Source organism: Hyla sarda, chromosome 9 (assembly GCF_029499605.1).
Source record: "Hyla sarda isolate aHylSar1 chromosome 9, aHylSar1.hap1, whole genome shotgun sequence".
In the NCBI taxonomy this organism is placed as follows: domain Eukaryota; kingdom Metazoa; phylum Chordata; class Amphibia; order Anura; family Hylidae; genus Hyla; species Hyla sarda.
Window position 1 is genome coordinate 177523398 of NC_079197.1, and position 25414 is coordinate 177548811.

The 25414-nt window shown below is 44.0% G+C and overlaps 1 protein-coding gene across 6 annotated transcripts in view; it reads left to right on the forward strand.

Annotated features, from left to right (window-relative positions):
* ZNF711 (zinc finger protein 711) overlaps positions 1-25414 on the forward strand; it is a 47328-nt gene that overhangs the window by 6113 nt on the left and 15801 nt on the right. For 4 of the 6 annotated variants that reach the window (XM_056540420.1, XM_056540422.1, XM_056540421.1 and 1 more), the window contains exons 2-7: positions 4837-5026; positions 5500-6030; positions 17079-17240; positions 20300-20446; positions 22891-23028; positions 24856-24903. In XM_056540420.1, the coding sequence (XP_056396395.1) occupies positions 4846-5026; positions 5500-6030; positions 17079-17240; positions 20300-20446; positions 22891-23028; positions 24856-24903 (1207 nt within the window). In that variant the 5' untranslated portion in view covers positions 4837-4845. The remainder of the gene's footprint in view (positions 1-4836; positions 5027-5499; positions 6031-17078; positions 17241-20299; positions 20447-22890; positions 23029-24855; positions 24904-25414) is intronic. The other 2 variants (XM_056540425.1, XM_056540426.1) reach the window with 2 other exon arrangements.

Genomic DNA, 25414 nt, shown 5'->3' on the forward strand with positions numbered 1-25414 from the left:
ACAAAGCAACGACTAAGTGAACTTCTCTCCTTTTTATCTGCTTTCAGGTGTGATTTTTATATTGCCCACACCTGTTACTTGCCCCAGGTGAGTATAAAGGAGCATCACATGCTTGAAACAATCTTCTTTATCCACAATTTTGAAAGGTGCCAATAATTTTGTCCAGCCCATTTTTGGAGTTTGGTGACATTATGTCCAATTAGCTTTTTTGTTTAGTTCCAATACACACAAAGGGAATAAACATGTGTATAGCAAAACCATGCAATCCTTTTCTGTGAGAAATACTTAATTTTCTTGAAAAATTTCAGGGGTGCCAACATTTACAGCCATGACTGTATAAAAAAAAAAAGACCACTAGGGGTCCCCATACTATTCAGAACAAAGTCCTGTCCCGCTGCAGCATCATCTTTGTCCCAGCTAAAGCACAGGCTGGGACAAAATCCAGGAAGTGAGGTCATGACTAACACTCCTCTGTGCTCACTCCGGTCCTGTCAGACTGCAGAATGAAAACAGAGAGGAGGGGTTTACAGAGAATTTTTTAAAACACAAAAGTCTCTTGATACAGCTTTTTCTTCATGTATATAAGGCTGTGTTCACATCACGATTTCTAATACGTTCGATGGGTATGTTAGAAACGTATATATAAAACGGATGTTAAAACGAACACCCAATTTTTTTTATGTTTATACGTTTAAAAAAAAATACGTACAACGTATTCAATACATTGCATAAAGCTTTTTATGTAATTAATGTATAAGTGAAAATATGATAACCGGGCATTTTGCGCCTTCTGAAACCCCTATTGTGCATGTGTAGAAGATATGACCTATACTTTCTACCTAGGTACACACGCAAAAAAAAAAGTATATAATACAAGTCAATGTGATATTTCATGTACCGTATTTTTCGCCCTATAGGACGCACCGGAGTATAAGACGCACCCTATTTTTAGGTGCAAAATCGAAAAAAAATGTAAGATTTTGAACCCAATAGTGGTCTTCAACCTGCGGACCTCCAGATGTTGCAAAACTACAACTCCCAGCATGCTGGGAGTTGTAGTTTTGCAACATCTGGAGGTCCGCAGATTGAAGACCACTGCATAGGAGGTAATTCTCACGTGTCCCCGCCGCTCCGGACCCGTCACCGCTGCCCTGGATGTTGCTCCATCGCTGTCGCCATGTCCCCGTCGCTCCGGAACGTCTCTGCTGCCGGCCGGGTATCCTCGCTCTCTGTCGCCGTCATCACGTCGTTACGCACGCCAACGCACGTACGCGACGACGTGATGACGAGGAAGGAGAGCGCCGGCCATACAGGGGATCCCTGAATGGAGAAGACACCGAGGAGGCAGGTAAGGTCCCTCCCGGTGTCCTGTAAGCACTAACCCGGCTATTCAGTCAGGCTGTTTGGGACCACCGCGGTGGTCCCGAACAGCCCGACTGAACAGCCGGGTTAGTGTCACTTTCCCTTCAGACGCGGCGGTCAGCTTTGATCCCCGCGTCTGAAGGGTTAATACAGGGCATCACCGCGATCGGTGATGTCCTGTATTGGCCGCGGGTCCCGGCCGTTGATGGCCGCAGGGATCGCCGCGATAGGGGTGTATTCGCCGTATAAGACGCACCGACTTTTTCCCCCCAGTTTTGGGGAAGAAAAAGTGCATCTTATACGGCGAAAAATACGGTATATCGAGTACGTTACTCAAAAAGGACAAAAAAATCGTGGTGGACTCCCATTATCCACTAACTTATAGGTTACCCTTGGGCAACCCCCCCAAAAAAAAAACTGTTTTCCCATACATCCTAATTAAAAGTGCAATCTTTATTGTTATTTTCCGCACATTAAGTTTAAAATTATCATCCGCTCCATAGTCCTGATTTGGATTAAATGATTTGACCATCCGGTCTAATATTGTGAACTCATAGAATAGTGCAAGGTGCCTGCAGTAACACCTGCACTAATGAAATATTCAGGACATGGCGTCTGTAATAAAACTTAAAAGGCCCCCTCAACATGTTTCACTACCGAAGTAGCGTTGTCAAGAGGCAAACGTTCCAAACGCTGAGCAGCGGAGTACCCCTTTAAGACGGGTGGAAACGCAATATGGCGAGACTAGTGTAGCGCGGCACTTCAGAAGTTGTTGTCATGCAGTGTCAGGTAATAGAAAATGTTGAATGTAGAACGAATTAGAAAGACAATAAAATACATTTTATTGCGTCGTGAGACATTTTTGATTACAGAGTTGGAGGCTTTGGAACCGAAAGGTTTAAATGAGGAACGAACGTAGTTATAAAGTATTTCTCTGAGCTTTGTTGGGGTGAATGGATATATTTGTGCTTTAAAGGGGTACTCCGCCCCTAGACATCTTATCCCCTATCCAAATGATAGGGGATAAGATGTCAGATCGCGGGGGTATGACCGCTGCTGGGGACCCCGGGGATCGCTGCTGCAGCACCCCGCTATCATTACTGCGCAGAGCGAGATCGCTCTGCACGTAATGATGGGCAATACAGGGGCCGGAGCATTGTTACACCATGGCTCCGCCCCCTGTGATGTCACGGCCCGCCCCCGTCAATACAAGTCTATCGGAGGGGGCGTGGCGGTCTTCACGCCCCCTGCCATAGACTTGCATTAAGGAGACGGGCCGTAATGTCTTGAGGGGCGGAGCCATGACGTCACGCTGCTCCGGCCCCTGTATCGCCTGTCATTACGCACAGAGCGAACTCGCTCTGTGTAGTAATGATGGCGGGGTGCTGCAGCAGCGATCCCCGGGGTCCCCAGCAGCGGGACCGCGGCGATCTAACATCTTATCCCCTATCCTTTGGTGAAGTTATCTCTAGAATTTCTAGTGCAGAAAGAGTTAATTGTTTTAGTGTGACGCCCTATATATATCACCTGACCTGTCCTACCTGTGCGCATGACTAAGGGGGTTTGCCCTGAAATGGCAGGATGGAGCACAGGTCGTTATCCATCTGACCTGATTGAGATCAGACATCTTTTGTATGAAGTTACTGAATATACTGTGAAGCTAAAATGAGGAAAATAAGTCTATCGAATTGGAGAATACGTCAGAGTTTTTGAGTAACTTCACTAAATAATGTTGCTATACACCTAGCTCAAGCCACACTGTCCAGGTACACTCTATATAAGGGGTTACAGAGCAGCCTGCAGTGATTGGATGAAGAGACTCCCCACAGCACAGCAGACTCGGGGAGGAAGTGAATGCATGATGAGTGAGGGCAGGCTCTGTGCTTGCCTTGGACACGCCCCTTCCTGAGCAGTGGATGTCGGAATTAATGGCCTAGAAAAAATTATAAAACTCAGTTTTCACCTTGTCATTATGGGGCATTGATTGCAGAATGATGGTGGAAAACTAGATGATTTTTTTTATTTTATTCACCAGGCTAAAATATGAAAAAAGTGAAATCTGAAGACTTTCTGAATACTTGTGCATGTAACTGCTAGGTTAGAGGGCTGATCCACTCTGTAGACACAAGCGATCGCTGGATTATTCATACGGCAGGGCGCTTCAATCATTTTTCTGGGTGAATGTGAGGCCAACAATCAATGATTTTTTGGTCTGCTTTAGAATGTGATTTACTGACAAATAGGCATTTACTGGGCCTTTTACATTGGGCAGTAAACAAGCCATTCAGTTGATAATCTCTCTATTTAGAAAGGCCTTAGTTGTATCAATCATCTTTATACCCTATGCCCATCCTGGTTGAGAAACGCTGCCCTAGGTAGTAGTGTCCTGCTTATGAGGGGGGATCTATCATTGCCTTTATGACATTTTACTGGCTGAAATTTGGCACAAAATTTTTGCGCAGTGAGTTTTTGTGCAAAAATGTTGCGCAATTTCAAAATAGACCACTTTGGAAAAAGTGACTGTGAAATGCAGTGCTTCATTCTTGACTATGCAGTGGACAAGATTTATTAAAGGACATCTGTAGTGCAATATAATTTATCCCCTATCCGAAGGATAGGGGTTAAGTTATAGATCGTGGGGGGGTCCGAGATCTGGGCCCCCCCCGTTATCTCCTGGACGGGGCCGCAACAGTATGCTGGAAAGGGGGCTTTTCGACGCCACATGACGCGGCGGCCTACACGCCCCCTCCATGTACCCCATAGAGATACATGGAGGGAGCGTGTCTGCCGCGGCTTTCTGCTGGGGACGAAACTGCACTTCCTGCCCCATCCAGGAGATTGCGGGGGGCCCAAGCGCTCGGACCCCCTGCGATCTATAACTTATCCCCTATTCTTCTTATAGGGGATAAGTTATATTGCACATGTCCTTTAACTAAGAGCAAGATTTATCAAAACCTGTGGAAACTTTGCCCAGTTGCCCATAGCAACCAATCAGATGCCTTGTTAAAAATTACAGAAGCGAGCAGATTGGTTGCTATGGGCAACTTGGCAACTTTTCCTATGGGCAGGTTTTGATAAATCTCCCCCTGCCTCTTTTTTTTTTTTTTTTTTAAAAGGAGCAAAAATATTGCGCAAACGTAAAAATGAATAAATACAAAACGCTAATTCATACCACCTCTACCATGGCTTAGAAAAATGACATCCTACAGTAAGTTCCAAGGTGATTTTTTTAATTTGTGCAAAATTTATCAAAGTCTTGCACCGTTTTGATAAATTTGGCGCACGGAAGCCAGAAACACAGCATAAAAATAAATAAAAAAAAGGCTTTGAAGAAATGATTGATCATTCTCCCCCAGTACCTTCAGGTTGATGACCCCCCTACTATAACTGGAACTCTGTGTAAACGCTTTGAGCAGAGCGTCCATCCTGATCCGTCTGGGATAACCATTTACATGTGGCTTTATGTGCTGACAGGTATTGTGAATGACTCGGAATAAGCATGGATCCGGGAGGTGGAGGTTTGGAACTCCAGATACAAGAAGCCAAAATTCCTCATACGATGATCATGCAGGACTTTGGTACAGTCGTTTTCCTTTTATTTTTACTGCTTGGGTGAAAAAAATCCTACAGACCATAGCAAACCCTTCAGTAATAACAGATAAATGTAATTCATGGCTAAGTATATTGTAGATGTTTTTAAATGGAGTAAATCTTTATGTCGTGAAATGGGCAAAGAACTTAAAGGGGTACTCCACTGCCCTGGCATTCGGAACATTTTGTTCCGAACGCTTGAAGCAAACGGCGGGGGTCGAGACGTCATGGCCACTCCCCTCATGACGTCACGCCACACCCCCTCAATGCAAGTCTATGGGAGGGGGCGTGGCTGCCGCCACGCCCCCTCCCATAGACTTGCATTGAGGGGGTGTGGCGTGATGTAACAAGGGGGTGATGCTGTGACGTTGCGATGCCTGAAGAACGCCAGGTGCTGCACAGAGATCATGGGGATCCCAGCGGCGGGACCCCCGCGATCAGACATCTCATCCCCTATCCTTTGGATAAAGGATAAGATGTTTAGGGGCGGAGTACCCCTTTAACTCACGTCTAAACATTTCTCACTTCCTTGGTTGTTCTCCACAGTGGCTGGGATGACGGGCACAGCCCACGTCGATGGCGACCACATCGTCGTCTCGGTTCCAGAGGCTGTCTTAGTTTCTGATGTCATTACGGACGATGACATCACGTTGGCACAGGAGGAGCTGTCTGATGAAGTCGTGCAGGGTCCTGACATCATCACTGAGGAGGACGTTGTGACAGAGAGCGTCATTGTACCGGAGGCCGTCCTGGAAACCGATGTCACTATGGAGGAGGAGCTGGAGGACACCCATCATGTCTTGGAATCTGACATCATTACCGAAACTGTTACTGACCAAGTGTTTGTGGCCGATCTCGTCACTGGGAGCGATGGTCACTTGGCCCATGTAGTGCAAGACGCAATGTCCGGATCCCACTCTCCCACCATGGTCTCACAGGAGGTTCTGGTGGCCAGCTGTGACTCAGATGCCATAATTCATTCCCCTGACATCCAGGCTGCCGGATCTTCCGTAACCATTAAAGCAGAGGATGATGACGATATGAAAGGTCCTGCTGAAGATTATCTGATGATATCATGTAAGTAAAGTTCTGTTCATTCAGTCTGCAGGAAACCTACAATTTATAGGGGCAACACCACTCCAGCCTCCTGCCTGTCCTCTTGCTCCCATGATTTCCTCTAAATATTCTGCCTTGATAATTGGATCCATATATTTATCATCCTTGGGACTGCCAAGTTGGATAGTCGCACATGTAATGCACTTACCTACTCCCAGGTGTGTACTTGTCATCCTTCAGATCCTCAGAGGCTTCTTTACAGCTCTGAGGCTGAAGGTAAAGCACTAAAGATAAGGTTTCTGTACAGCAGCCAACTTGGATACAGTACCAGTCAAAAGTTTGGAAACCCCTTTTATCCAGGAAAAAACTTTTTTTTTTATGTATCAACTGGCTCCAGAAAGTTAAACTGATTTGTAAATTACTTCTATAAAAAAAATCTTAATCTAAAAAGTTGTTCTTTTCTGTCTAAGTGCTCTCTGATGACACCTGTCTCGGGAACTGTCCAGAGTAGAAGAAAATCCCCATAGCAAACCTCTTCTCTGTGCAGTTCCCGAGACAAGCAGAGATGTCAGCAGAGAGCACTGTTGCCAGATGGAAAAGAACAACTCAACTTCAGCAGCTGATAATTATTGAAAGGATTAAGATTTTTTTGATAAAAATAATTTACAAATTTGTTTAACTTTCTGGAACCAGTTGAGATATATATATATATATATATATATATATATATATATATGTGTGTGTATATAAAAGAAGAGTTTTTTCCTGGAATACCCCTTTAAGCACACAGCCCATTTTTATTTTTGCACTTTCGCTTTTTCCTCCTTCTAAAAATCATAGCTTTGATATTTCCATCCACAGACCCATATGAGGCTAGTTCTTTTTTGGACAACCAATTGCCTGTAATTGCATCAATCATTTTACCATAAAATGTATGGCGCAAAGAAAAAAATATTATTTGTGTGTGGGAAATTGAAAAGAAAATCGCAATTTTGCTAATTTTGGAAGGTTTCATTTTCATGCTGTACACTTTATGGAAAAAAATTTGATGTTTTTTTTTAATTATTGTGCGGCTTTAAAAAAAATCTCAAACTTTTTAAACAAAATTAGTATGTTTAAAATCACTCTATTTTTATCACCTATAACTCTCTCATTTTTCTGTATACGGGGATGTATGAGGGCTAATTTGTTGCGTATATGTAACTTTTTATTTGCTTTTTATCAAAAATTTTTTATGTCCTGTCACAAAAATGCAACAATTTTGGACTTTAAAAAAAAAATATAATGTTTTCATCGTACGGGATCATTAGCATTATATTTTGATCCAACATTTATGCATGCAGCAATACCACGTATGTTTATTAATAATTTTTGTTTTTACTTTTTTGGTATAAAATGGGGAAAAAGGGTCCATTAAAATTTTTATTGGTCTTTTTACCTTTTTTATTTTTTACACTTTTTATGTTCCCATAGGGGACTATTTATAGAAATCAATAGATTGCAGATACTGAACAGTGCTATGCATAGGCATAGCACTTATCAGTATTATCGGCAATCTTCTTCTCTGATCTGCTTGATGTCAGACTAGAGGAAAGACCCCGAGATGACGGCCATAGCAGGTAAGGGGACCTCAGGCTGCCATATTGGATGATTGGATCCCTGCGGCAGATGCCGTGATCTGTATTGATCACGGCATCTGAGGGGTTAATGGCGGACATCAGCGCGATTGCTGATGTCCGCCATTACCAGCAGGTCCCTGGCTGCTGATAGCAGCCGGGACCTGCCGTGCATTATGGGAGCACCGGTCTGGTGCTCGCGTCATGTATAGGACTTAAATGTACGTCCTGATGCGTTAAGTACCAGGGCATCAGGATGTACATTTACGTCCTTTGTCGTTAAGGGTTAATCCCATATTTTGTTCCGTACATTGTAGATTCAAATTATAAACAAGAAAACTGATGGAACAGAAGTAGTAAAGTAAAAAATTGTTAATCCAGAATACGATTATATATTTAAAATTCTTCCGTCTTTTGCATTGATGACCGCTTTGTACACTCTCGCCGTTGTCACAATCGGCTTCATGATGTAGTCACTTTGAATGATTTTCCAAGAGTCTTCAAGGAAAGCTCCAGTATAATAGAGTAAAGGATGATTCAAAAAGGATGGTGCACGATTAAAGCCTTGATATTCATAACTGAGAGAACGTAACACAAATGTATTAACATGAAAAGATGCATTATCTATCAAAGTTTTGTCAAGGCAGCACTCAGACGTGGGCATATGGATGCGTTGTCTCAGGTTGGTCAGATCCTGGGGTGGGGGGATTTTGTGGACAGATAAACTGAGTTCATGATGTAGCTTTCATAGAAAGAAGACACAGGGTGTCATATCTGGCAATTGTGGAGGCCAGTGCAACATTGGGGAATCATTGCTTTTGATGTGGCCGACCCAATGTTCTATTTCATTCAGGTATCTGCGAACATCCAAATGGAGGCCAAATGTTGCGCTGACCTCTACGATCACCAGATCTAATACCCAGTGATCTAATCCTTTGTTATGGCTACATCAAGGACTCAGTGTATCCCCCTCCCCCCCGCCTCCAGCCCCAGGATCTGACCAACCTGAGACGACGCATCACTAACACACTGACGCTGAGATTTCTGGACAAAACTGGACTACTGCCTAGACCAGTGTTTCCGAACCAAGCTGCCTCCAGATGTTGCAAAACTACAACCCCCAGCATGCCTGGACAGCCTTTGGCTGTCCAGGCATGCTGAGAGTTGTAGTTTTGCAACACCTAGAAGCACCCAGGTTGGGAAACACTGGCCTAGCCGGTTAACGACCATGGAGGTCTATACTCGTCCATGTGCCCTTAAGGTGGTATGGCGCGGGCTCCCGCGTCATACCGGCCAGCCCCCACCTGATTCCTGTACCTGAGGGCCGGTGTTAATAGCTGACATGCCGCAATCGCCGCGGCCGACTATTAACCCTTTAGATCGCCGGCTCCAGTGGGGTGGTCGCTGAGGTAGCCTGAGGGCTTACCTCTCATTTCATGCTGGCTCCTGCGCTGAGAGAGATAAAGCCTGGCAGGACCAGGCTTTATCAATCGAGCGCAGAGCACACAGATCAATGTGGTTTTATGGAACCACATTGATCTGTATGAAGAATCAAATGATTTCTCCTTAAAGTCCCCTAAGGGGACTAAAAGTGTAAAAAATAAAATGTTTAAAAAAGTTTAAAAACACACATTCACCCCTTCCTTATTAAAAGTTTAAATCACCCCCCTTTTCCCAAATTCCATGTAAAAAATATATAAACATAATAAAAAACATATGTGGTAACGCTGCGTGCGTAAATGTCCGAACTATAAAAATATATCGTTAATTAAACCGCACGGTCAATGGCGTACACGCAAAGAAATTCCAAAGTTCAAAATAGCGGATTTTTGGTCACTTTTTATACCATAAAAAAAAATAAAATGCGATCAAAAAGTCAGATCAAAACAAAAAATGATACAGATAAAAACTACAGATCATGGCACAAAATATGAGCCCCGTACGCGAAAAAATAAAAAAGTTATAGGGGTCAGAAGATGACAATTTTAAACGTATACATTTTCCTGCATGTAGTTATGATTTTTGCCAGAAGTGCGACAAAATCAAACCTATATAAGTAGGGGATCATTTTAACCGTATGGACCTACAGAATAACGATAAGGTGTCATTTTTACCGAAATATGTACTGCGTAGAAACGGAAGCCCCCAAAATTTACAAAATGGCGTTTTTTCTTTGATTTTGTCGCACAATGATTTTTTTTTCCGTTTCGCCGTGAATTTTTGGGTAAAATGACTAATGTCACTGCAAAGTAGAATTGGTGACGCAAAAAATAAGCCATAAAATGGATTTTTAGGTGGAAAATTGAAAGGGTTATGATTTTTAAAAGGTAAGGAGGAAAAAGTGAAAGTGCAAAAACAGAAGAGTCCTTAAGGGACTAGACATCTGCAGTGTCACCAATGGAAATCACTGTGAACATTTGTTATGTAGAGAAATAACTTGGATAGATAATCTTTTCATGTTAGTAAATTTGTGTTCTCTCAGTTAGGAATACCGAGATGATAATTACCGTATACTTCAATATAAAAAATATATTTAAAAAAAAAAAAAAAAAAAACGTTTTATTTGTTTACTGCTTCATTCCACATGTGTTTTGTCATCAATATGAATCTACAATTTAGAAAAAAAAGCCAACAAGAAAATCCATGGAGTTAGAAGTTGTGTCCAAACTTTTAACTGGTACTGTACATTACTGTCGCCTAGTGTCCAGCTTTGGTTTGTCACCAGTGGCAAAGAAGCCATCAGATGGTCCCTAGTAAGATGATGTTAACCCCCTACGGGACAGCCAAAGGTCACCCTGCAGGTGTTAGGTGCTGGACTCGGTATTTAATTCATGGTGCTAGGTTACAGAATTAATTTACTAGGTGATGATGAGGCAGAACATGTTTCACAAAATGTAAAGGAATCCCAGCTCACCACCTCGTAGTAGTGCACGGGTCTGTGCCCGGCAGGGCACTCCAACATAGAACAGAAGAGCAATGATCCAGCACTTGAAGATACGAAAAAGCTTTATTGAAGATCACCTGACCCAGGTAAAACCGGCCATACCATCAGACGCGTTTCGAGCGCATGCGCTCGAAACGCGTCTGAAGGTATGGTCGGTTTTTACCTGTGTCCAGTGATCTTTAACCCCTTAACGACAATGGACGTAAATGTACGTCATGGTGACGTGGTACTTAACGCACCATGACGTACATTTACACGCCGCCATGATCGCGATCACCGGAGCGGTGCTCGCGTCTGCTATCAGCAGCCAGGGACCCGCCGGTAATGGCGGACATCCGCGATCGCGCGGATGTCCGCCATTAACCCCTCAGATGCCGTGATCAATACAGATCGCAGCATCTGCGGCAGTGTGGTACTTTGAATGGATGATCGCATCGCCCGCAGCGCTGCCGCGGGGATCCGATCACCCAGCATGGCGGCCGGAGGTCCCCTCACCTGGCTCCGGCCGTCTCCCGGGGTCTTCTGCTCTGGTCTGAGATCGAGCAGACCAGAGCAGAAGATCACCAATAACACTGATCAGTGCTATGTCCTATACATAACACTGAACAGAATTAGCAATCAAATGATTGCAATGAATAGTCCCCTATGGGGACTTAAAAAGTGTAAAAAATATTAAAATAAAAAAAATTATTTTAAAAATCCCCTCCCCTAATAAAAAAGTAAAACGTCCGTTTTTGCAATTTTACCCCCCAAAAAGCGTAAAAAAAAATTAATACACATATTTGCTATCTCCGCGTGTGTTAAAGTCTGAACTATTAAAATATATTGTTAATTAACCCGTACAGTGAACGTTGTAAACATAAAAAAAATTTAAAAGTCCAAAATTGCTGCTTGTTTGTCACATTTTATAAAACATTTTTTTTAAAATAAAAAGTAAAACCTAAGTAAAAGTGGTACTGATAAAAACTACAGATCATGGTGCAAAAAATGAGCCCTCTCATACACATTTTATGGCAATGTCCAAGAAGTCAAGTATATTGGCACAGAGTGGAATCACTTTTAATGAACGTTACCCACATTTCAATCAAGTTGTCACCACAAAGAGCGTTGCTACTATTACAAACCCAAATTTATCCAGTGGGGATGCGGTTTTTGATTTGTAAAATTTTGGTAATAGCTAAATTAGCTCTTTGCAGATATTGGAAGCGAGCAGAAGTCCCAAAATTTGAAGAAATTGTTAATATGGTACAACATTGTTATAAATTAGAAGAAATATTAGCGATAGGAAGGAATGAAACTACAATATTTAATCAGAAATGGGCACTATGGAAAGAATTTAAGGGAGAAATAGAGAATTCTTACTAAAATATTGGAATGTATAAAATTCGATAATATTAATAAAATGAGAAACACACCAGACGGAAACTGTCAATAAGATGTAGGAAGAAGAGGGCGCCACTGTATGGGAGATGATTGGGTAAAGGATTATGTATGTATGTTATGTACCGTATTTTTCGTCCTATAGGACGCACCGGCGTATAAGACGCACCCAATTTTTAGGGGCAAAATCTAAAAAAATTAAGATTTTGAACCCAATAGTGGTCTTCAATCTGCGGACCTCCAGATGTTTCAAAACTACAACTCCCAGCATGCCCGGACAGCCGTTGGCTGTCCGGGCACGCTGGGAGTTGTAGTTTTGCAACATCTGGAGGTCCGCAGATTGAAGACCACTGCAGGAGGAGGTAATACTCACGTGTCCCCGCCGCTCCGGACCCGTCACCACTGCCCTGGATGTCGCTCCATCGCTGTCGCCGTCGCTCCGGAACGTCTCTGCTGCCGGCCGGGTATCCTCGCTCTCCGTCGCCGCCATCACGTCGTTACGCACGCCGACGCACGTACGCGACGACGTGATGACGAGGAAGGAGAGCGCCGGCCATACAGGGGATCCCTGAACGGAGAAGACACCGAGGAGGCAGGTAAGGTCCCTCCCGGTGTCCTGTAAGCACTAACCCGGCTATTACGTCGGGCTGTTCGGGACGCCGTGGTGAAATCGCGGCGGTCCCGAACAGCCTGACTGAACAGCCGGGTTAGTGTCACTTTCCCCTTCAGACGCGGCGGTCAGCTTTGATCGCAGCATCTGAAGGGTTAATACAGGGCATCACCGCGATCGTTGATGTCCTGTATTAGCCGCGGGTCCCGGCCGCTGATGGCCACAGGGACCGCCGCGATAGGGGTGTATTCGCCGTATAAGACGCACCGACTTTTTCCCCCCAGTTTTGGGGAAGAAAAAGTGCGTCTTATACGGCGAAAAATACGGTATGTAATGGTTAGAGTTGCGAATTATGTAACCTTGCAGTTTTTGTAAAATGTTAAATGTATAGAATGAGAATTAAAAAAATAAATAAATAAAAATGAGAAAGTTATAGGTGGTCAAAATAGGGCAATTTCAAACATACTAATGGTTTGAGATTTTTTTTTAAGCGTTACAATTATAGAAAAGCATATAACATGGGGATCATTTTAATCGTATTGACCCACAGAATAACGAAAACCTGTCATTTTTACCGGAAAGTGTACAGCGTGAAAACAAAACCTTCCAAAATTTTCAAAATACAAGATTATTTTCAATTTTCCCACATAAATAATATTTGTTTGGTTGCGCCGTACATTTTATGGTAAAATAAGTGATGTCATTACAAAGTACAATTGGTGACGCAAAAAACAAGCCCTCATATGGGTCTGTGGATGGAAATATAAGAGAGTTATGATTTTTAGAAGGCGAGGAGGAAAAAACGAAAAATGCAAAAATAAAATAGGCCTGGTCCTTAAGGGGTTAATAAAGCTTTTTCCTATATTCAAGTGCTGGATCATTGCTCTTCGGTTAGAACATGTTTCACCTCTGTATTTGGCTTGGGAAGGGGTAGTAACAAAATTAATTATTAAAATTAAGGATTTTCTAAACCCTGCCCTTGTTTTTTTTTCTATTCACAGTGTATTTACATGAGGTATCAAACTCAGAGAGCCCAGATTTCATGTTGGGCTCCTTAAGCTTGTATTCCTCTTGAGGCACAGAGGGGATCATGACCCCATAAATAAGAGCCTGAAAGATTATTGTCACTCACCCATCACATGCCATTGTACGTTGGTTGTGTAAGTACCCGCACATACAGTATGCTATACAAATAGACCGCCATGACTTACCTGCCTGTTATCTGTAAGACGCCTATTACTTTTAAGTACTGATGGTTCCCATTGTTCGTTCCTAGAATTTTAAAGCGTACCACCACTGTTTGATAGTATTTTACATGTAGGTCCAATATTTTTTATAATATATCTTTAAAGGAGAAGGAGCTTAACTTTTCTGTTGGAGCACTTCATATCCCCAGCTTCCACCCAAATATTCTTAGACCTACAAGCTTACATTCTCTATGTCTGCAACTAGAGATGAGCGAATTTACAGTGATTCAATTCGTCACGTACTTCTCGGCTCGGCGGTTGATGACTTTATCCTGCATAAATTAGTTCAGGTGCTCCGGTGGCTGGAGACTCTTCTAGGACTGTATCCAACTTTTCCAGCCACCGGAGCACCTGAACTAATTAATGCAGGATAAAGTCACCAACCGCCGAGCCGAGAAGTTTATGACGAATCGAATCACTGTGACTTCACACATCTCTACCTGCAACCATCTAATGGGCCAGCTCAGTGTATGCAGATTTCTCATTGGCTTTAATGGGATTTATAATAATATAGTATAAATCTGTATACAGTGGCTGCAGGCAGAAAGGATTTCATCATGTTACTCACAAATCCTTGTGTCACTCTATAAACACATTACATTGTCTATTTTCTATATTGTGTCGTGCTTTAATACATCATCTATTATACTCCAGAGCTGTACTCGCTATTCTGCTGGTGAGGTCACTGTGTACATACATTACTTATCCTGTACTGATCCTGAGTTATATCCTGTATTATACTCCAGAGCTGTACTCACTATTCTGCTGGTGAGGTCACTGTCTACATACATTACTTATCCTGTACTGATCCTGAGTTATATCCTGTATTATACTCCAGAGCTTTACTCGCTATTCTGCTGGTGAGGTCACTGTGTACATACATTACATTACTTATCCTATACTGATCCTGAGTTATATCCTGTATTATACTCCAGAGCTGTACTCACTATTCTGCTGGTGAGGTCACTGTGTACATACATTACATTACTTATCCTGTACTGATCCTGAGTTATATCCTGTATTATACCCCAGAGCTGTACTCACTATTCTGCTGGTGAGGTCACTGTGTACATACATTACATTACTTATCCTGTACTGATCCTGAGTTATATCGTGTATTATACTCCAGAGCTGTACTCACTATTCTGCTGGTGAGGTCACTGTGTACATACATTACATTACTTATCCTGTACTGATCCTGAGTTATATCCTGTATTATACTCCAGAGCTGTACTCACTATTCTGCTGGTGAGGTCACTGTGTACATACATTACATTACTTATCCTGTACTGATCCTGAGTTATATCCTGTATTATACACCAGAGCTGCACTCACTATTCTGCTGGTGAGGTTACTGTGTACATACATTACATTACTTATCCTGTACTGATCCTGAGTTATATCCTGTATTATACTCCAGAGCTGTACTCACTATTCTGCTGGTGAGGTCACTGTGTACATACATTACATTACTTATCCTGTACTGATCTTGAGTTATATGCTGTATTATACTTCAGAGCTGTACTCACTATTCTGCTGGTGAGGTCACTGTGTACATACATTACATTACTGATCCTGTACTGATCCGGAGTTATATCCTGTATTATACCCCAGAGCTGTACTCACTATTCTGCTGGTGAAGTCACTGTGTACAGACATTACATTACTTATCCTGTACTGATCCTGAGTTATATCCTGTATTATACTGCAGAGCGGCACTCACTATTCTGCTGGTGAAGTCACTGTGTACATACATTACATTACTTATCCTGTACTGATCCTGAGTTATATCCTGTATTATACTCCAGAGCTGCACTCGCTATTCTGCAGGTTATTGGACACTGTCAGAGGGCTTATGGACAGACACCCACTAACAGCTTAACTGAGCTCTTTTAATACTGGAGAGTTCATCTCTGAAGCCATCTGAATAGTGACTGTAGCTGTAGACTATAATGCAGGCTGTAATGTGTATAAAAGGGGGTTTGAAAGTACATGTAGACTGTTGGATTTGTTTTAGCCAAACCTGGAAGTGCATCTTTTTAAATTTTTTATCTATTTTTTATTCATGTGATGAGAAGTGAATTCTATAAAGAATACTTGTCATCATCTTGATACATTCTATCATCTTCCCAGTTCACTCCCCCATCATGATAAACCACCCACTGCTTTTATTTTTGTGTTTAAAATCAGACAAACCTTTTGTTCCCCTATAACAATAGTTCCTACAAACAGGAATTGGGTCTCCGACACCTATTTGCAGTTTTCATTGTAGCAGTCATTCAAATCAGTGAGGGACAAATTAAATATTTTCACAAGAAATCAAGATCATTGTGGACCTTCTGTGGATCTTAGTTCCCGCAACTCATTATAAAATCTATCCACATAGGTTTGTCATTTTGTGGGGGTCTCATGTAGTGCTGGGCGGTATGACCAAAAATGTATATCATGGTATTTTCTTAATTATGGCGGTTTCACAATATTTAACAGTATTTATTTTTTTTTTTAATGGGAATTTTTAATTTAATTTTAATTTACTTTTTAAAATGGGAAAAGGGGCGATTCTGACTTTTATTAGGGGAGGGGTTAAATGATCTTTTATTAACTTTTTTTTTTTTGCAATGTTATAACACTGCTATAACACTGCACACACTGATCTCTTACATTGATCATTGTTATCCCATAGGATAACATTGATCAATGATTCTGCTGCTTGACTGCTCATGCCTGGATCTCAGACACAGAACAGTCATTTGGCCATCGGACACGTAGTAGAAAGATAGGGGACCCTCCTCGTGTCCTCCAGCTGTTCAGGAAGCTGCGGTGGGCCCAAACAGCACACTGAGCTAATTAGCTTTCACTCTAGACGCAGCTATCAACTTTGAAGCCGCATCTAAAGGGTTAATAGCGCGCGGCACTGCGATCGGTGCCGCGCGCTATTAGCCACGGGTCTCGGCCGTTGCTAGGTACCGGGCCCGACCAGCTATAATTATAGGGATAATCATTATAACCGTTATAGGAAGGGAGCGGGCGGAGGGTGTACAGGTACGCCCTCCATCCCCAATAGGGTATACACTCACTGGTATTGCGGTATATGAAAAATTCATATCATAAATAAATTTAAAAAAAATACAAAAAAACACCCGTGTTCGGTATGAACCGGTATACCGCCCAGCACTATTCTCGTGCTTGTATCTATGCCAGACAACCGTTCTTGCTTCACATTCTCTCTACAAGATTAATTAACATAATGTAAATACATTTCCTTCATTCAGTAGATGACGTCGGGGACAAGTTAGAACGCATCGGCAGCACTCCTCTTAAAATCAGCACAGAGGTTTCCCATGGGGACGCCGCGTCTAAAGAAGATGGGTTTGGTTCAGAGGTGATTAAAGTTTACATATTCAAAGCGGAGGCAGATGATGATGTGGAAATAGGTCAGTACTGCACACACAGCCATCAAACCATCTCACCATGAAATGATAGATTGTGAATATGTATAACCTTGTATCAGCTATCCATTGCCTCCGATCAGCTGCATAATGAACATCATTTATTTCCACAATATTTTTTGACAAACAGCTGAAATCTAATCATCCGGCCCCTACTGGATCAGTTTTAGGAGACCTGGTCATTCAGTCTAACAATATGGAAACACGTGCAGGTCTTAAAGGGGTACTCCGCCCCTAGACATGTTATCCCCTATCCAAAAGATGTCTGATCTCGGCTGCGGCACCCGAGACACCTGGTGCACGGAGCGAACTTCGACTGGCGATGCGGGGCGGAGGCTCGTGACGTCACGGCCATGCTCCCTCAATGCAAGTCTATGGGAGGGGGCGTGACGGCCGCCACGCCCCCTCCCATAGACTTGCATTGAGGGGGTGTGGCCGTGATGTCACGAGCGAGGCGTGCTCTAAACGAATGCCAGGTGCAGCAGGGAGGTCACAGGGGTCCCGCCGCTGGGGCGGGACCCCCAAGATCAGAGGATAGGGGATAAGATGTCTAGGGGCGGAGTACCCCTTTAAAGGGTGTTTTAATTGGTGAAGGTCCGGGTTCACCAATCTCTAAAATGAACCTGTAGTGTTTAGCTGTTTGTTTGTTATGATCACCGCTGGATTCTGCGAGTGGTATACAAATTTACAGAAAACCCATAGATTTTTATTTATTTTTTGGGATGCTTTCTTCGATACAAAGAGGCACAGTGCTCATCCAAACCCCCACCAATCAGAACATCTGGCTTGTTAGAGGGTTTTGTAAGAGACAACACATTATCCCCAGTCCACTTGCTTCTTATCCAGCGCTATGATGCTCCATAGTCTTTGGCGGAAATGCCCCAATGACGTTCTATACACTCTGCACGTAACTACGGAGGGTAGTGATCGACTACATGGAGAGTGCGCAGGATGCATGGTGCGTGAGCAGAGTAGGCAGACAGGCGAGAGGGTTTTTATTTATTTATGTAGCCTCCCATATTCTGCCCCTGGACAATTTAAGTGAAATCATGGAAACTCGTTTAAAGGGTCTTTTTGCTTCATGAGAATGTTTCATAATTCAAATCTACATCAAGGTCAAGTCACCATCGCATTGCTCTACTGGCCCTGATTTACTATTGTAAACCCCACATGTTTTGTCGGCTTGCGTGCCAGATTCTTGTCTCACTGCGCCAGAAAAAACGACCAACTCTAGTTTTAATGAGAAACCCTGAAAAGGGGGTGTGTCCGTCAGGAAAAGGGGCGTGTCCCTGATATTTTCACAAAAAAAAGCATATTTACAAAGGTTTCCACAGAAAATGTGGTGTATTGTATTTGAACCAAAATGTAGGGAAAATTTATAAATTCTGTGGAAAAAAAATTGTATGGAATTAAAACCCTCAAAGAAAACCCCATTCTTAGTAAATTAGGGCCGCTGCATTGTATCAATTTGAGATTCATGTATTTCTTCTCCATACACATCCATAGTTGCTTTACAAATGTTTGGAAACAGCTGCTACATGTCAGACACATGAGCTCCCTCAATGAACTGTGTTGAATGTTGCAGGAGTTGGGTTGTTGCTTTAGATCAGTAAAATCAAGAAATTACTGCGTTAGCAATGTGCTAAAAGTGAAAATCTGACAAATGCTGTTCAGTGTCAGGATTGTGCTAGTCTGTTATATTCGATCTGTTCATGTGACAAAAATAGTCCCATTGGGGATTAACTTGGAGTGAGCTGGTAGTATGGCCCCTCACCTCGTCTCCAGTGCATATTTAAAGGGGTACTCCGCCCCTAGACATCTTAACCCCTATCCAAAGGATAGGAGATAAGATGTCTGATCGCGGGGGTCACGCCGCTTTGGCCCCCCCCCCCCCCCGATCTCACTGCTGCACCTGGCATTCGTTTAGAGCGTCGGGTGCAGCGCCAGAGGCTCATGACATCATGGCCACGCCCCCTCGATGCAAGTCTATGCGTTGAGGAGGCGTGGCCGTGACATCATGATCCTCCGACCCCGCATCGCCAGTCATCCGACTCGGAGCGAACTTTGCACCGTACCCTGGATGTCTGGGGTGCCGCAGCTGAGATTGCGGGGTCTCCAGCGGCTGGAACCCCGCAATCAGACATCTTATCCCCTAGATGTTCCCCATGTAGATGTTTTTAATTTGTAGTAAATCTTTGAGTCGTGAAATAGGCAAAGAACTTAAAGGGGTACTCCTCTGCCCCAGCATTAGGAATATTTTGTCCCGAATGCTTGAATCAAGCGGCGGGGACGTGATGTCACGGCCACACCCCCCTCATTATATCATGTCACACCCCCTCAATGCAAGTCTATGGGAGGGGGCGTGGCGGCCACCACGCCCCCTCCCATAGACTTGCATTGAGGGGGTGTGGCATGATGTCACGAGGGGGGCGTGGCCGTGATGTCACGACACTCGCACCCGGCATTCTAAATGAACGCCAGGTGCTGCACAGTGATTGCGGGGATCCCCAGCGGCGGGATCCCCGCGATCAGACATCTTATCCCCTATTCTTTGGATAGGGGAAAAGATGTCTAGGAGCAGAGTACCCCTTTAATGGTTCTTCTGGGGCCCTGGCACTGATGCTGACGGCCAGCTTGAAGTTTGCTGAAGATCAAATACATAGATTTTATTTTTTATTTATATCAATTTGCTTAAAAGTCTGATGCTGGATTATGGGAACGTTGTGTGGTACTGATGTAAAGTATGTTAGTATTTAGTAAATTTTAGGACTTAAAAAGGTAGCAAATATTACTCCTTTGACTTACACAGAATTTTTTTTTATTGTACAGCGCCATCGGAGTGTAAGTTACTGTAAATTTTGACCCTTATCCCCCATTGGCTCCTGTTGGAGTTTTAACATTACACCATTGTATTCTATCTGCTCCCAGGCTGTGCACAGGAGATGGTCACATATAGCTTGATATACATCTTCCCCATATTACCTGCCTTTAAGAAGCTGTTGTTTTGTGAAGTTCTCCTGTTTTAAAATGTTTTTTTTCTCCAGGGGGGACAGAAATTGTTACAGAAAGCGACTTCCACAACGGGCATTCCATCGCCGGAGTCCTCGAGCAGGGCGGTCTGGCTCGAGTACAAAGGGAGAAGATGGTTTACATGACTGTGAAAGACTCCACTCAGGAAGATGAAGATATTGGTAAAGATATACACGTCTTTATCCTTCCTTGTCAAACATTTTACTTTTCTTGTATGGATTATGATTTATATCTTGTTTTATACTTTGATTATGTCTAGAGCTGCATTTAAAACTCCATTGGTTTCCCTTGGGAATTGATAATCATAAATATAAAATAGATAAATATAAATATTAGATATGTGTTGGATTACCCAGACAATTTCTTTATGATCCGGCAATAATTGATTCTGTATGTGGGCAGCCTATTTTATCAACGTATCTTTCAGCCAATTGCTATCTTTCCCATCTCCCCCAAATGCTTGCACACTTACTTAGGGTGAGTATGCATGTGTATTGAATGTGGACTGGGAAGTAAGCCTTAGTCATTCCCCTCCTCCAGGCCTCTCCATTGTTTTCCTTCTCCTCTGGTCCCCTCCTGTTGTCATCCTCATCCTCCTCCTCCTCTGGTCCCCTCCTGTTGTCATCCTCCTCCTCCTCCTCCTCTGGTCCCCTCCTGTTGTTGTCCCCCTCTAGTCCCCTCCTGTTGTTGTCCTCCTACTCCTCTGGTTCCCTCCTGTTGTCGTCCTCCTCCTCTGGTCCCTTCCTGTTGTTGTCGTCCTCCTCCTCCTCCTCTGGTCCCCTCCTGTTGTTGTCCCCCTCTGGTCCCCTCCTGTTGTTGTCCTCCTACTCCTCTGGTCCCTTCCTGTTGTTGTCCTCCTCCTCCTCCTCTGGTTCCCTCCTGTTGTCGTCCTCCTCCTCTGGTCCCCTCCTGTTATTGTCTTCCTCTGGTCCCTTCCTGTTGTTGTCCTCCTCCTTCTCTGGTCCCTTCCTGTTGTTGTCCTCCTCCTCCTCTGGTTCCCTCCTGTTGTCGTCCTCCTCCTCTGGTCCCCTCTTGTTATTGTCTTCCTCTGGTCCCTTCCTGTTGTTGTCGTCCTCCTCCTCCTCCTCTGGTCCCCTCCTGTTGTTGTCCCCCTCTGGTCCCCTCCTGTTATTGTCCTCCTACTCCTCTGGTCCCTTCCTGTTGTTGTCCTCCTCCTTCTCTGGTCCCTTCCTGTTGTTGTCCTCCTCCTCCTCTGGTTCCCTCCTGTTGTCGTCCTCCTCCTCTGGTCCCCTCCTGTTATTGTCTTCCTCTGGTCCCTTCCTGTTGTTGTCCTCCTCCTCCTCCTCTGGTCCCCTCCTGTTGTCATCTGCCTCCTCCACTGGTCCCCTCCTGTTGTCATCCTCCTCCTCTGGTCCCCTCCTATTGTCCTCCTCCTCTGGTCCCCTCCTGTTGTTGTCATCCTCCTCCTCTGGTCCCCTCCTGTTGTCATCCTCCTCCTCCTCCTCCTCTCCTATTGTCATCCTCCTCCTCTGGTCCCCTCCTATTGTCATCCTCCTCCTCTGGTCCCCTCCTGTTGTCATCCGCCTCCTCCTCTGGTCCCCTCCTGTTGTCATCCGCCTCCTCCACTGGTCCCCTCCTGTTGTCATCCTCCTCCTCTGTTCCCCTCCTGTTGTCATCCTCCTCCTCTGTTCCCCTCCTGTTGTCGTCCTCCTCCTCTGATCCCCTCCAATTGTCCTCCTCCTCTGGTCTTCTCCTGTTGTCGTCCTCCTCCTCTGGTCCCCTCCTGTTGTCGTCCTCCTCCTCCTCCTCCTCCTCTGGTCCCATCCTGTTGTCGTCCTCCTCCTCTGGTTCCCTCCTGTTGTCCTACTCCTACTCCTCTGGTCCCCTCCTGTTGTCTTCCTCCTCCTCCACTGGTCCCCTCCTGTTGTCATCCGCCTCCTCCACTGGTCCCCTCCTGTTGTCGTCCTCCTCCTCTGGTCTTCTCCTGTTGTCGTCCTCCTCCTCTGGTCCCCTCCTGTTGTCTTCCTCCTCCTCCTCCTCTGGTCCCATCCTGTTGTCGTCCTCCTCCTCTAGTCCCCTCCTGTTGTCCTCCTCCTTCTCCTCTGGTCCCTCCTGTTGTCCTCATCCTCCTCCTCTGGTCCGCTCCTGTTGTCGTCGTCCTCCTCCTCCTCTGGTCCCCTCCTGTTGTCCTCCTCCGGTCCCCTCCTGTTGTCGTCCTACTCCTCCTCTGGTCCCCTCCTGTTGTCGTCCTACTCCTCCTCTGGTCCCCTCCTGTTGTCGTCCTCTTCCTCCTCTGGTCCCATCCTCCTCCTCCTCCTGTCCCCTCCTGTTGTCATCCTCCTCCCTCTCCTCTGTTGGCTTCTTTTTTGTTTTTCGCCTGTGGGCCTATCTTTCTCCTCCTCTGGACCTCTCTGATTGAACATATTGAAATTCAGCTGCCCCATACACATAAATGGCTGGTCGGTCTTTTTAAAGTCGGTCTTGGCTGACTTGTAATGTTTATGAACAGCCATATCATGCTATCTCAGACCGATTGTTACAATGTATCAGAGCTTTCTCTTATCTCTTGCCATCTGCTGTTTTTGATCCAGAAAATGTGATGTGCATCAGGACTTTTTTTTATCAGTTCTCTTATTATACACAGGGTGCGCAGAAATTGCAGATGAAGTTTACATGGAGGTCATCGTGGGCGAAGAGGAAGCCACTTCTCTTCCGGAGGCTCAGAGTGAGGACTCCAGCTTGAGCAAAACATTTGTTCCTGTAGCCTGGGCAGCTGCTTATGGCAAGTGAAAAGCCGTCCCTGATTATTATGAGACAATGGTAGCAAAATATCAGTGCTTTATGGCACCGCAAACAGAATAACATTTACAATAAGCAAAAGCTCAATTTTTGGACAGTGGTTATAAACCTAACTTTGTAACTAAATATTGTTTTCATCTTATGTGGGATTTGAGTTTTGGACTTTCATTTTAAAAGAGGCCTGTGAAATATGAAAGAAGCGATCTGATTGGTTGCTATGGGCAACTCGGCAATCTTTCCTCTGGACAGGTTTTTATAAATCTCCCTCATAGTCCTGGAAAACTTCTTTAAAGGGGTACTCCGGCGCTTATCCATCTTATCCCCTATCCAAAGGATAGGGGAGAAGATGCCTGATTGCGGGGGTCCCGCCGCTGGGGACCCCCGTGATCTTGCATGCAGCACCCCAGTTAAAATCAGTCCCCGGAGCATGATCGCTCCGGGACTGATTACCGGCGACCACGGGGCAGGCGGCGTGTGACGTCACGCTCCACCCCTCAAGGCAAGCCTATGGGAGGGGGCGTGACAGCTGTCACGCCCCCTCCCATAGGCTTGCATTGAGGGGCGGGGTACACATGATAAGTATTGGAGGGGTCTAAATCGCTGTCTATTTTATAGGTTAGCAGCAGAATTTTGTATTTGATTCTTGTTTTGAATGGTACAAAATACCATGCAAAGCAGAAAATAAAAGTTTTTGTAAAGTTACTGAACTTTTACTCAGATTTATTCCATGAACTCTGGTTAGCAGTCGAGTTGCCCTAAATATTCTGTCTCTTACAATATGCAACTTGTGGTTCATTTTGCCAGTGGAAGTTCTGGAAACTGACAGATCTTTTATTTAAAGGGGTACTCTGGTGGAAACTTTTTTTTTTTAATCAACTGGTGCCAAAAAGTTAAACAGATTTGTAAATTACTTCTATTCAAAAATCTTACTCCTTCCAGTACTTATTAGCTGCTGACTACTACAGAGCAATTCTTTTCTTTTTGGAACACAGAGCTCTCTGCTGACATCATGACCACAGTGCTCTCTGCTGACATCTCTGTCCATTTTAGGAACTGTCCAGAGCAGCATATGTTTGCTATGGGGATTTTCTCCTGCTCTGTACAGTTCTTAAAATGGACAGAGGTGTCAGCAGAGAGCACTGTGCTCGTGATGTCAGCAGAGAGCTCTGTGTTCCAAAAAGAAAAGAATTTCCTCTGTAGCATTCAGCAGCTAATAAGTACTGGAAGGATTAACATTTTTTTAATAGAAGTAATTTACAAATCTGTTTAACTTTCTGGCACCGGTTGATAAAAAAAAATAAAAACGTTTTACACCGGAGTACCCCTTTAACGTGGACAAGGCAGAGAGTTCGGCACTGCTGTAACTACGGCACTAGAAAGACCCAGGTGTGTGTGTGTTAAGATAGCTACCTAGCCAGCACGGTGCTCAGTCCAGAAACATTATAAATAAATCCAAAAGCTAATTGTAGAAAAAAGGACGGCACTCACCAGGTTAGTAGCTTCAAAATATCCTTTATTGTGCAAGCAGGGTGGCGGTGTCAGGCAGGTATCGTGGCAGGAACGCCTTCGGCGTTCCTGCCACGATACCTGCCTGACACCGCCACCCTGCTTGCACAATAAAGGATATTTTGAAGCTACTACCCTGGTGAGTGCCGTCCATATTTCTACACTTCACTATTTAGATCTTTTATTTCGTTCTCCTGTATTACTTAGATCTGTTTTCGGATATTCAGAATGACAGATGTCACTTTATACTACCAAAAATGACTAATATTCGTATGTGACTTTTTTTTTCCTTTCTTCTTTGTAGGAGAAGAGCGAGAGCTGCCCAGGAAATATGGCGACTGGCAGGAGACTGGTGAGTTATTACAGAGCAAGGTATGAAAGTAAACCCCTATATCCCAAACACTTTCATACCAAGCTCAAACGTCTTTTTCATTCACAATGTGTCGGGCAGAATGACATTTGTCATTTTTTGCTTAAAATTTGATACAACTGAACTTACCATCCAGGGTCCAGGAATCTTTCAGGGCCCTGACACTGTGATCACTGGGAATTTTCTTCTCCTTTGTGCCCCCCTAAAGCCACCGTGTTGGTAGTTAGGAGAATTCTCTGTCACACACAAATTAGCTCTGCAAACAGCTCCCTGTGTCTTTGCTTCCTAGACTAGGTCTTTCTTGCAGTTATATTTGCATTTTCAGGTTTTGGTTGGAGGTCGGCTTTGAGTTTCAAAACACTTGTTACTTTTACAGCTATGCTGGAAGTGTTCTGCTGACTGTTCCCAATCTTAGAAACTCTTAGTATAATATTAAAGGGGTATAATGGAGGAAAAAAATTTTTTTCAAGTTATACAGATTTTTAAATGACTT